This window comes from Centroberyx gerrardi, chromosome 11 (genome assembly GCF_048128805.1).
Source record: "Centroberyx gerrardi isolate f3 chromosome 11, fCenGer3.hap1.cur.20231027, whole genome shotgun sequence".
NCBI lineage: Eukaryota > Metazoa > Chordata > Actinopteri > Beryciformes > Berycidae > Centroberyx > Centroberyx gerrardi.
Window position 1 is genome coordinate 1233087 of NC_136007.1, and position 13085 is coordinate 1246171.

The 13085-nt window shown below is 51.7% G+C and overlaps 1 protein-coding gene across 1 annotated transcript in view; it reads right to left on the minus strand.

Moving 5' to 3' along the window:
* Window positions 1–3349: 3349 nt before the first annotated feature.
* The window catches only part of siah2l (seven in absentia homolog 2 (Drosophila)-like), a 19121-nt gene continuing 9385 nt past the window's right edge, over window positions 3350–13085 (minus strand). Inside the window, 3 exon segments of the mRNA XM_078286595.1 lie at window positions 3350–3754; window positions 5440–5488; window positions 5490–5624. Of these exon segments, the coding sequence (XP_078142721.1) occupies window positions 3384–3754; window positions 5440–5488; window positions 5490–5624 (555 nt within the window). The 3' untranslated portion in view covers window positions 3350–3383.

Genomic DNA, 13085 nt, shown 5'->3' on the forward strand with positions numbered 1-13085 from the left:
ACTAACTGAAGTAGAAGTAGAGGTCCTTTAATTTCCAAGGTAATGAGTTATTTTCAACAGCGAACCGTTCGACTGTTCTCCAAAATCGATGTCCTGCACAGAATAAAACTGTTCACTGTCCCACAGCAGAACTCAGCCGCTTTCTATTATTCTGCTTAGTTTTGTCAATTTAGATTAAAATACTAATGAATCCATTCTTGAAAACAAAGTGAGCGGCCTGTCTCAGGGTCTTGATGCCTGACAAAGATCTTTCTGTTTCTCTCAGCTTAGTAAAGATGTTGGCTGAGCTGCGGTTCAGCTGCGTCTGGGCAGGCGGACTCACACAGAATATGAATATTAACAACACAAATCAACAATAGCTTAGAAAATTACCTCCAAAATCTCTGTACAACTGGGCAACCGCAAACACAAATACATTTCAAAATTAGCACAAGGAATAAATCTAGCAGGTTTTTTTTTTAGAAAATATATTGTCATTACAGCATCATTTACAATATTTCAAAACATTGTGTAGAAAGTGTGAGAGCTGAACAGCAGAACAGACGGCGGCGTTTCCTCCGGTTTATTCAGCAGATTTTATTCTCGGCCGAGCTCAGCTGATGTTCAGACAAACAACAAGCTCGTCTTTTTATCGTCAGCAGCCAATCAGATTTCAGCGCTTCCTTGTTTCCCTACTGATGTGATCGGTTCAAAGGTTGATTCCAGCCGTTCAAAGCTTCAGTTCTCTACAACTTTGATTTGAGAGACGGCAGGAAGAAACGAAGCCTGAAAAACAGTTTTCTCATATTAATTTTCAATTAACGCTACATAATTAGTGCTTGCCAGCTATGTTAGCACATCAAAACGATGTAAAATGATGAGACAATACGAAAGCAGCGAAAAATACATTATGTGCCTTTTCAAAACTTTGTAGTTGCAGACCAGAGCCTCTGGCCCCGCCCACAGAGCAGCGGGCCCCGCCCACAGAGCCTCTGGCCCCGCCCACAATCTGTCAGAGTAGCGCAACACATTAATCTCGCAGTGTGAACGCACTTTGTTAGTTTTGGATCTAACTGCCCCCCTCTGGTCCCGGTTCAGGTTCTAGTGCAGGAGCTCAACAGGGAAATAAAGCTAAATGATCGTTTTCCTGCTGGAGGAAGCAGAGGAAACGCCGCCAAGGTTTGAGGGTCTGAGGGTCTGAGGGTTTGAGGGTTTGAGGGTTTGCGGTCGGACTGCGGCGCTGGTTCAGGTTACAGACGTGTCCGCGGGTCGTCAGAGGTATCTGGTGAAGTTGGTTTCTTCCTGGTCAGTGCGGCTGCGCTGCTGCTACACGGGTTCAGAGACGAGGAATGTCGGGATATCGTTCTTACCCACAATGCCACAGGGCCGCGCCGAGCGACCTCCTGTCAGTTTTGGGTCGAACTGCACGCAGGGAAGACGACGCTCCATCAAGCCTCTGTGGCTTTTAAACAGCATAAAGTATTTTTTATAGCAGGTTCTGCAAAAAGAGCAACTTTGGAGTCGTTGTTTCGTTTCCCTGGGCAAGTTTTCAGTGAAAAAACTACAAAATAAATGGTGAGGTGCAGACGGCCTGAAGCTCCCTGCGGCAGAACGGACCGGCACACAGGAGGAGCCGGCGGTCGGCGGTAGAAAAGTAAGGCGTCGGTGGCTAACAGACTGCAGGAGGGGCATCTGAGGATTGTCCTCCATTTTACTGCTTTTATCTGAGATTAAAGGAGGTTTGGGGATTAACCGGATTCCACAGCACAGCCTGTTTCAACAGAGGTGGAGCAGAGCGAAACAATAACCTCCAAAATATGAGATATAAGCTTGTATTTACAAACCAGAGGATATTTCATAACGAGTGGTGGAGGCAGAATCAGAATCAGGTGTTTCTGACATGAGGAACCACAGCTACGCCCATAAACAACATAACAGTCCGCTGCTGGTCACTTATTCACTGTTCCAGGGCCGGTCCGGGATTTGAACCAGCAACCTTCCAGTCGCACCCCAAAGCGCTCCAACAGCACAAAGTAGAGGAGAGGAAGCAGCTGTAAAGGCAGAGTTTCTATTATTCTACTTTCTGCAAACTGCCAGCGCCTTTTTTTTTTTTTTTTTTTTTTTGTTAAACAGTAAAGTCCCTGGGGACCGGCAGGCAGACGGAGACTCAAGCTTTGGAAAGCCGCTGCACCTGCTGTGTTTTCAGTCTGAGTTCCCTGCGATGAAATCAGGGACGGACTGTGGATCGGCCCGGTCCGTCCGTCCGTTATAATATCTCAGACGCCACGGATTGGGCTTTGATAAAACTTTGGGGAATGATGCGTCTCATTGCTCCATTCTGGCATTTTTACAGTTGCACTGATTGGCCTAAGGGGGCGCTACAATGTTTGTTACTTGTTACTGACTGTTATTGTTACTGCATCATTCGTGGAGGATAATGTTGAATAGAGAAAGTACTGGAGAAAAGTTGGTAGTAGTTTTTACTTTAAATGCTGGGGATCATAAACAGTCAATATGTTACACCAAGTGTCTGAAATCTGGAGCAGCTGATCTACATGGAAACAAAGTTCAGGTCGCCTGGCCTAGTTTGGATTATGAGCACAAAGCGCAGCTGGGGAAGCACTTCTTCTACAGAAAGGCAGAACAGTGTGAGGCCGACGGAGAGCCGGTCCTGATGAACATGGAGCTTCTGGGACCGCCGCGCAGCTCGGAGTGGCGCGTGGAGTCGGAGGCGGTCCGGATAAAGAGTTGATCTGCTCTTCTCTGATGTGAGCAGAATCATTTCTGCATGGGGAATAAACCCAGGAGAGCCGCTTCTCTGATCCCGGATCGGCTCGCGAAGCCGCGGGCCGAGGCGACTCTCTCCGCTCGTGGACCGAAACAGAAAGACGAGGACGAGCCTCCGGTCCTCCGGTCCGGCCGAGCGTCTCTGCCGCAGGAGGCCGACGCTTTCTGTCCCGTCGCTGCAGGAAACGAACCGGCCTCAGCCAAATGATATCAAACGCACACAAAATCACACAGCGGCGGCGAGCGTTCTGCCGCTGTTGAGCTGTTTGATGAATCGTCTCTTGACTCCGGCACCAAGACAGAAAAGCAATCGTCCGCTCAAAAAAACAGCCATCGTCTTCTACTTTTTTCTGCACGAATGACTTCCGTCGCTCCACGGGTCGAGCCGCGCGCTCGGCCGCTCGCCAACATGGCAGGACAGTTACAGTTCAGTACAGTTCAGTTCGGTTCAGGAGTCTGGACCCAGGTCACCGGGAGACGAGGCGAACCGACCGACGCCCTCGATATACAACTGTTCCTCTGTTGCGTCGCTTTGTACGACTGCATGTGTGGTGTGTGTGATGTCCGTCTTACATGTTATGTGTGTGTACCGTAACACCGTACACCGGCCGCCTCCCTCAGCACATGGAGATGGTGACGTTGATGCCCAGGTTGCCGTTATCGGCGAAGAGGTGAGCGATGGACGTGTCGAACACCAGGCAGTCGCTGTTCATGATGGCCGCCGCCACGCCGTCGTGGATGGAGCGCGGCGTGGCCTCCCAGGTCAGCCGGCGCCGGTTGCCGTTGAGCTCCAGGCGGTAGGCGAAGTTCTCGGCCTGCTTGCGGGTGCCGATGAGCAGGACGACGGCGAAGAACTGCTGGTGGCCTTCGTACTTCTCCTGCTTCTCCAGAACCAGCATGAAGTGGTGGCTGAAACACGACTGCATCATCACCCAGTCCACCGCGCCGGGCAGGTTGATGTCCGTCGCCAGGAAGACAATGTCCTCCCCTGCAGAGAGAGAGAGAGAGAGAGAGAGAGAGAGAGAGAGAGAGAGAGAGAGAGAGAGAGAGAGAGAGAGAGCACAAATAGAGGGAGAGTTGTACAAACAACAACATAAGGAGATGAAGAGAGGGGGAAAGAGAAGCAGGCGAAAAAGGGAGAGATGACAAATAAAGATGAGTTAAATGAATAAATAAAAACAGAGGGAGATAGACAGAGAGGAAGAGGAAGAGACAGTGACTAACTGACTGACCTGCAGTGAGTGATGGACTGACCTGCAGTGAGGTGATGGACTGACTGACCTGCAGTGAGGTGATGGACTGACCTGCAGTGAGGTGATGGACTGACTGACCTGCAGTGAGGTGACTGACTGACCTGCAGTGAGGTGATGGACTGACCTGCAGTGAGGTGATGGACTGACCTGCAGTGAGGTGATGGACTGACCTGCAGTGAGGTGATGGACTGACTGACCTGCAGTGAGGTGATGGACTGACCTGCAGTGAGGTGATGGACTGACTGACCTGCAGTGAGGTGATGGACTGACCTGCAGTGAGGTGATGGACTGACTGACCTGCAGTGAGGTGATGGACTGACCTGCAGTGAGGTGATGGACTGACTGACCTGCAGTGAGGTGATGGACTGACTGACCTGCAGTGAGGTGATGGACTGACCTGCAGTGAGGTGATGGACTGACCTGCAGTGAGGTGATGGACTGACCTGCAGTGAGGTGATGGACTGACCTGCAGTGAGGTGATGGACTGACTGACCTGCAGTGAGGTGATGGACTGACCTGCAGTGAGGTGATGGACTGACTGACTGACCTGCAGTGAGGTGATGGACTGACTGACTGACCTGCAGTGAGGTGATGGACTGACCTGCAGTGAGGTGATGGACTGACTGACTGACCTGCAGTGAGGTGATGGACTGACCTGCAGTGAGGTGATGGACTGACCTGCAGTGAGGTGATGGACTGACCTGCAGTGAGGTGATGGACTGACTGACCTGCAGTGAGGTGACTGACTGACCTGCAGTGAGGTGATGGACTGACCTGCAGTGAGGTGATGGACTGACCTGCAGTGAGGTGATGGACTGACCTGCAGTGAGGTGATGGACTGACCTGCAGTGAGGTGATGGACTGACTGACCTGCAGTGAGGTGATGGACTGACTGTGACTGACCTGCAGTGAGGTGATGGACTGACCTCGCAGTGAGGTGATGGACTGACCTGCAGTGAGGTGATGGACTGACTGACCTGCAGTGAGGTGATGGACTGACCTGCAGTGAGGTGATGACTGACCTGCAGTGGTGACTGACTGACCTGCAGTGAGGTGATGGACTGACCTGCAGTGAGGTGATGGACTGACTGACTGACCTGCAGTGAGGTGATGGACTGACCTGCAGTGAGGTGATGAACTGACTGACTGACCTGCAGTGAGGTGATGGACTGACTGCAGTGAGGTGATGGACTGACTGACCTGCAGTGAGGTGATGATCTGACTGACCTGCAGTGAGGTGATGGACTGACTGACCTGCAGTGAGGTGATGGACTGACTGACTGACCTGCAGTGAGGTGATGAGACTGACCTGCAGTGAGGTGATGGACTGACCTGCAGTGAGGTGATGGACTGACCTGCAGTGAGGTGATGGACTGACCTGCAGTGAGGTGATGGACTGACCTGCAGTGAGGTGATGGACTGACCTGCAGGGTGGTGATGGACTTGTGTGCGTGCATCAGGTGGGGCAATGACGGCCTCCAGGGAGCCGTGCCACTTGCAGGTCGCCCCGGGACAGGGACAGGTGTACGGCCGGAACTCACACACCTCCTCGTGCTCCGGCTTCTCGCTGTGGTGCAGCGACAGCAGGCAGCCGGCCGACGAGTACTGAAACACACCGGGCCGAGGGTTAAAGACCCGATCCGCTGAGAAACGCTAGGCTGTAAAGTAGCGTGAATGAATTAGGGCTGCAACTAATGTTCATCAGCAATGAATCTACCGATTCTTTTTTGATTAATCTTAATCTATAAAATGTCTAAAATAATGACAAACGCTCATCTCAAGTTCCAGAGCCCAAAGTGATTCTTCAGATTTCTTCCTCAGTCTGACAGCAGCCCAAAACCCCAAAGTATTGATTTCATAATGATATGAAACAGAGAAAAGCTGAAAATCCTTTGCATCTGTGAAGCTGCAACCAGCAAATGTTTGGTACTTTTACTTGATAAATGACTAAAACGATTAATCGATGATCACTGACTAATCATCTCAGCACTAGAATGAATATTGAAAGTCAGGGTTTGTGGTATTTTAAATCAGCATTGTGTGACTTGCTTTCGGTTTAGAACTGGGTGAATTCCCAACATCATGTTGGTACAGAAATGTGTTTTGCATCAGAACATGATACTGCAGTAGAAAGCGACATAAGAGAAAGAAAACAGAATATCCAATTAACACAGTGACTCTCCACATAGCGCAATTCAATTAGCAGCCGTTAGCGTATTACATTAGCGTAAGTGCAGCTGAAGAGATGTGAAGGAAGATGAAAAATGAGAAACAAGACTTCTGATTTATTTACCGCTCAAGATTATTTATTTATTTTTTATTTATTCACCTACAAACCAGTTCATAGAAAGTGTGAATAGAAAGGAAAAGTGTTTAAAAGGTTGAACGTTCATTTCTTTAATGCTTTGAAAAGTATCATGAATATCTCCAACATCTAGAGATCCAGTCTGTAAAAGCGGCTCATTTATCAACCCAGGACTGTCTTTTAGAAAGTGAGGTAAGTGTTTAATGTGCAGGTGCAGGTGTGATGTTGTTCTCCTGTGTGGGAGGAGTCACCGTGACAGCAGGTGTGATGTTGTTCTCCTGTGTGGGAGGAGTCACCGTGACAGCAGGTGTGATGTTGTTCTCCTGTGTGGGAGGAGTCACCGTGACAGCAGGTGTGATGTTGTTCTCCTGTGTGGGAGGAGTCACCGTGACAGCAGGTGTGATGTTGTTCTCCTGTGTGGGAGGAGTCACCGTGACAGCAGGTGTGATGTTGTTCTCCTGTGTGGGAGGAGTCACCGTGACAGCAGGTGTGATGTTGTTCTCCTGTGTGGGAGGAGGTGTGAAGAGGAGGAGCGACAGGAGAACCAGGAAAGTCGAGAGTTTGGCTCTCAGGCAGATCCTCCCGGCATCGACTCTGAGGCTTGGTTCGGGACTGCAGGCGCCGTCAGACCGCACGCCGTTATTTGCAAGTGATCCGGTCGGATTTGTGCGTTCAGGCTCCGTGAAGCTCTCTGCACTGGTTGCCGTGGTAACGATGTAGGCGTGCGTACATATGGTAACCGATGGCCGGTTTTTCAAATACGGAACCAAAACAAAAAGCTGCAACGCAGAATGGAGATGGATCATCTTTCCTCCACGCCACACGGACCCTGCAGAATTCCTCCATCGCCGCAGAACATCAGCTGTTGTTTTCCTTCTCCGTTTTGATTCTGGCTCTGGATCTGACACCAACATCATGTGTGTCACGTTGTGAGTGTTACAGGACAGTTGTAAACCATCGCTTTTGCAGAATTCCAATTTGAAACGCATTTCGAACCACATTTAAATGTGGCTCAAATCATTTCCATGTGTTTTTTTGCTGTTCAGAACTTGACAAAATCGATCTGACTCCGGTCTGGATCTGCCTTCAGGAGTATTCTGGAGTCAGCTGATCAGAGATCCCAGCAGCAGCGAGCACTGATCAGCTCTGTGCTCTGAAATATTCAAGAGGCAAATTTCCCCACCGCTGCAGCCACAGTGAGGCTGACGCTGATGTGATGCTGCCGTCGTGCGAAAACATCAAAACTCAAACCAACTGTGGGCGATCTTCATGTCTCACTCCAGCTGCAGGATCACATGCTGCTGTGGGTTGAAGCCCGCTGGATGAAAACAAAATGGCGGCTTGCTGGTGTGTGCTGTCTGCTGTGTTTCCTGCTTACTTCTTCTCCCCTCTCTGGCATCAGAACGGTGTTGAGCTGCAACCAGGACACATTCCAGCAGATTTCTTGGATTTGCGATTAAAGTGATGAGGCACGGTGCACTATAAATACAGCCGGGTGTGTGTGTGTGTGTGTGTGGCCAATCAAGAGGCAGATAAATTGCGTGGCTGAGCTTTCTCCTTGATTCTCTCAGACAGGAAACAGCGATGAAGGTCACAGTGGGATTCCCTCCCTCTCTCCAAGTCTCTCTCTCCCCTCCCCCCCCCTCATCCAGAACAACAACAGCACCTATAGACTCGGTCCCTATAGCGATGTGTGTGTGGCTCTGCAGGATGTAGCAGGGTGTTGTGATGCAGATGGTAAATGAGGTATGAAAGCTGCGAGCCGGCGCTGCACCCGAGAGAGAGAGAGAGAGAGAGAGAGAGAGAGAGAGAAGAGAGAGAGAGAGAGAGAGAGAGAGAGAGAGAGAGAGAGAGAGAGAGAGAGAGAGAGAGAGAGAGAGAAACAAAAAGGAGGCACAAATAGAGGGGGAGTTGGACAAACAACAACATAAGGAGATGAAGAGAGGGAAAGAAGCAGGTGAAAAGGGAGAGATGACAGACCGGTAACACACCAGTAACACACCAGTAACACACCAGTGAAACACCAGTACCACACCAGTAACACACCAGTGAAAACACCAGTACCACACCAGTAACACACCAGTGAAACACCAGTACCACACCAGTAACACACCAGTGAAACACCAGTACCACACCAGTACCACACCAGTAACACACCAGTACCACACCAGTAACACACCAGTACCACACCAGTAACACACCAGTGAAACACCAGTAACACACCAGTACCAGTACCAGCACCAGCTGGTGGTTTGCCAGGTCCGGGTTAGCAGCAGACGCTCCATACAGAACTTTACTGAACGTCTGCAGCAGAGAAAACTGATTCACTGGCATTTAGACATGAAACCTGCTGATACACCGAGACCAGAACAGACTGCCGAGAGACCGGTCCAGGTCCAGATCCGGGTCCAGATCCGGGTCCAGGTCCAGATCCAGGTTCAGATCCAGGTCCAGATCCAGGTCCAGATCGTTGTCGGTTCGTTTCCCACAGACAAAGTTTTTCTGGACAATTTTCTACAACAAAACAAACCGAGACGTGGAGATCCGACCTGAAGTCTCTGGCTCCGGTCCGACGTTTCCTCTCTTGCTCGGTTGGGGGTGGGGGGGGGGGGGGGGGGGGGGGTCGAGGGTCGATATCTGCCCCATTAAATATGAATGGCAGCAGGTCAGAGGCAGAGACGACGCCTTCAGCGAGGCTTTTATCTTTTATTCAGACTTCCAAATGTCAAGAAGAGACGATCTAGACCAGGGCTTCTCAAACTCCGGATCCGGACTGAACTACGAATCGATCCGGACCGGACCTTGTGTCACATTAGACATAAGTTAAGATACGTTTACTGTTTCACTGTTAGAGAAACCACAGAGGAACAAGCAGAAGAAAAGTCTGTTTTCTTCTTCTGTGTTTATTCTGACAGGTAAACCTTCATGTATTCACTTTACTGAGCAGAGCTGCTGCTCACACATCACCTGTCTGTCCGGCCACAACACACACACACACACACTCTCTCTCTCTCTCTCTCACACACACACACACACACCTCCTGTGTGTATGGGGGAGAGGAATCCTCTTATCCAGCTGCATTAATGAGTGATTCACAGGATTTGGGGCAGCCAACCTGATGGGGTGTGTGTGTGTGTGTGTGTGTGTGTGTGTGTGTGTAAGAGAGAGAGAGAGAGAGAGAGAGAGAGAGAGAGAGAGAGAGAGAGAGAGAGAGAGAGAGTGAGTGAGTGTGTGTGTGCCTCCTCCTAAAGCAGAGCAGCACAGTTCAGAGTAATAATAATAATTTTAGTTGCCACAGTTCATCATTCGCTTTCGTTTTGCACAGTGAACCAGTTTGTCAGAGGAGATTTGACTGTTACCACACACACACACACACACACACACACACACACACACACACACATACACACACACACACACCATTAAACCCACAGTGTGTGCAGCAGAATAATCCCACTGCAGCTCTCAGGTTAATTAAAACCCTCTGAACTGTTCTGTCTGCTGATTGGCTGTCTGTCTGTTCACCTGTTTCACTGGCCGACGCTTTCTGTCAAAGTTTAACATTTTTTACTTTTTGCCATCCACTTCTATGGAATTACAAGCAAATGTTACACACACACACACACACACACACACACACATATATGTATACAAGGTTAAGACAGATTCTTAAATCAGTAAATCCTGTATCTGACTTTGCTGAGCTCCGTCTTTGCAGTTTTGTTCTGGCCAAGCTAGCCAGCCCGAGCTAACCAGAAGTGCCAGTTTGGTACGGTGAACAGCATGCTGGGTAACTCCCAGGACTCACCTGGCCGCCAGGCTGCGGTTTGGCGCGGCAGACGGGGCGACCGGCTCCGCCCCCGCCCTCAGACCCCCGCCGCTGCTGCTGCTGCTGTCCTGCGTTAGCGGTTAGCGGCGCGGCGCCGGCCGAGCCGACCCCGCGGGGGCGGGGCCAGCCCAGCAGGCAGCGCCACTGAGCCAGCTCCCTGAGGAGGGGCAGGCAGGAGGCGGGGCACAGCATCGAACCACGACTGCACACACACACACACACACACACACACACACACACACACACACAAGCATGAACAAACTGTCAGTCGTGGTAAATTAAAACCTCAGCTGGAACAAGATAGAATTTGAACACACGCACACACACACACACACACACACACACCCCTCTCTCTCTCTGACATCAAAGCCAGTAAATCCAGAACACTTCACACACTTTCTGAAATGTTATATACGGTTTCTGCAACACACACACACACACACACACACACTCTTCCCTTAATCAATTTCATGCACCCCCCCCCCCTCCCCTCCTCTTCCCCCCCCCTCCTCCTCAGCAGCTGTATTCCCTCCACTCTCTCTGCCACCTGATTGGTGCAGGTTAATCTGGTGAAGCTCCGCCTCCGGAGGTCTGGAGAGATTCTGGTTATAAAACGGGACGAGACCTGGCTGAGCCACACGCAGCTCTGATTGGCTCTGAGTTTTAAACAGGATTCTCCCACAATCCCCCTGGAAACTGCCTCAGGTTGGTTTCATCATTAGCTTAGCTGCAGCGCTAGCTTCTTCACAGAGTAACTTCTCTCAGCTGTATCGAGGAATCAATCCAGGCACAAGTTTGCTTTCACATCAGTTTTGTTTCTGTAGCTCGCCGACTGCAGCAACTTCCTCCTTCCTTCCTTTCCTACAACAGCAATCAAATGAGCAGCAGTGCCAGGCTCCGCCCACAACTCCGCCCACAACTCTGCCCACAGCCAAATCTGACCTGTTTGAATGCCGTCAGCCCACAGTCTCAACTGTTGTGTTTAAGAGACGCCTGTTTGAGCGCCGCAGCCGGCCTGTCTGTTCACATACAGTCACTGATAAAGATGATCAGGAATCAATTATCTGTTATTGAGGCCTGTTCTTCACTGTGTACAACAAATCAATCAAAAGATTCATTTAAAGGCATACTGAGAAGATTTAGATGCTTGTGGCTTGTAAACACAACTTTCAAAGTTGACCCCTCCTCCCTCCGGTTGCCAAAACGGTGCCAGAGCAGTCAGAGCGGCGCCGCTCTGCAGGATGCTCGCCCTGCAGTCAGAGCGGCGCCCTGCAGTCAGAGCGGCGCCCTGCAGTCAGAGCGGCACCCTGCAGGACGCTCGGCCTGCAGTCAGAGCGGCGCCCTGCAGGACGCTCGGCCTGCAGTCAGAGCGGCGCCCTGCAGTCAGAGCGGCGCCCTGCAGGATGCTCGCCCTGCAGTCAGAGTGGCGCCCTGCAGGATGCTCGCCCTGCAGTCAGAGCGGCACCCTGCAAGACGCTCGGCCTGCAGTCAGAGCGGCGCCCTGCAGGATGCTCGCCCTGCAGTCAGAGCAGCGCCCTGCAGTCAGAGCGGCGCCCTGCAGGATGCTCGCCCTGCAGTCAGAGTGGCGCCCTGCAGGATGCTCGCCCTGCAGTCAGAGCGGCGCCCTGCAGGACGCTCGGCCGCCCTGCAGGACGCTCGGCCGCCCTGCAGTCAGAGCGGCGCCCTGCAGGACGCTCGGCCGCCCTGCAGGACGCTCGGCCGCCCTGCAGTCAGAGCGGCGCCCTGCAGGACGCTCGGCCGCCCTGCAGGACGCTCGGCCGCCCTGCAGTCAGAGCGGCGCCCTGCAGGACGCGGCGCCCTGCAGTCAGAGCGGCGCCCTGCAGGACGCTCGGCCGCCCTGCAGGACACTCGGCCGCCCTGCAGTCAGAGCGGCGCCCTGCAGGACGCTCGGCTTGCAGTCAGAGCGGCGCCCTGCAGGACGCGGCGCCCTGCAGTCAGAGCGGCGCCCTGCAGGACGCGGCGCCCTGCAGTCAGAGCGGCGCCCTGCAGGATGCTCGCCCTGCAGTCAGAGCGGCGCCCTGCAGGATGCTCGCCCTGCAGTCAGAGCGGCGCCCTGCAGGACGCGGCGCCCTGCAGTCAGAGCGGCGCCCTGCAGTCAGAGCGGCGCCCTGCAGTCAGAGCGGCGCCCTGCAGGATGCTCGCCCTGCAGTCAGAGCGGCGCCCTGCAGTCAGAGCGGCGCCCTGCAGTCAGAGCGGCGCCCTGCAGGATGCTCGCCCTGCAGTCAGAGCGGCGCCCTGCAGTCAGAGCGGCTGCAGGAGGAACCGACAGGCTTCGTGTCTGGAGGCTGCGGCTGCAGACGGACAGACACTTCCACTGCTACTTCTAACTCCTCTAACTCTAAATCGATGCTTGGAGGAAAAAAAAAACATAAAATGAGGTTTCTCAATGTGTCAAGTCTCTGAGGAATGTGGTCAGTCCAACAAAAAATAATAACTGGGGAGTCAAAAGCTGGAGAAAAAAAAACAACCTTTGACCAAAGAATATCCTCTGGTCATTAAACTGTAGTCGATGTGAGCAGGTTTAGAAGTTTCGGTGGAAGTGAACGGTCCTCCCCGCATAAAACAACCTGATGCATTTTGCTTCAGCACACCGCGTCTTCCTCGGTTTGTCCTTCTCTGCTCCCAATAAGATGATTATTGATCCCCGAGGGGAAGCTGGCTCATTACAGCAGCAAAGAATAAGGTGAAGGATGGAGAGCAAAGAGTAAACAAGGTAAAAAAAGGATAGAAATAAAAAGAAAATCAGATGTGGCTCCTCTGTGATGCTAGAAACACATTTCTCCACCAAGACTACAATAGAATTCGCACTAGAATGCTTATTCACATATTTAGTCACCAATACCACCGATAGTTCAGAGTCATGTGGAAAGAACAAATGAGCATTGTTGACTGTAAAACTTTAGTTTCCTC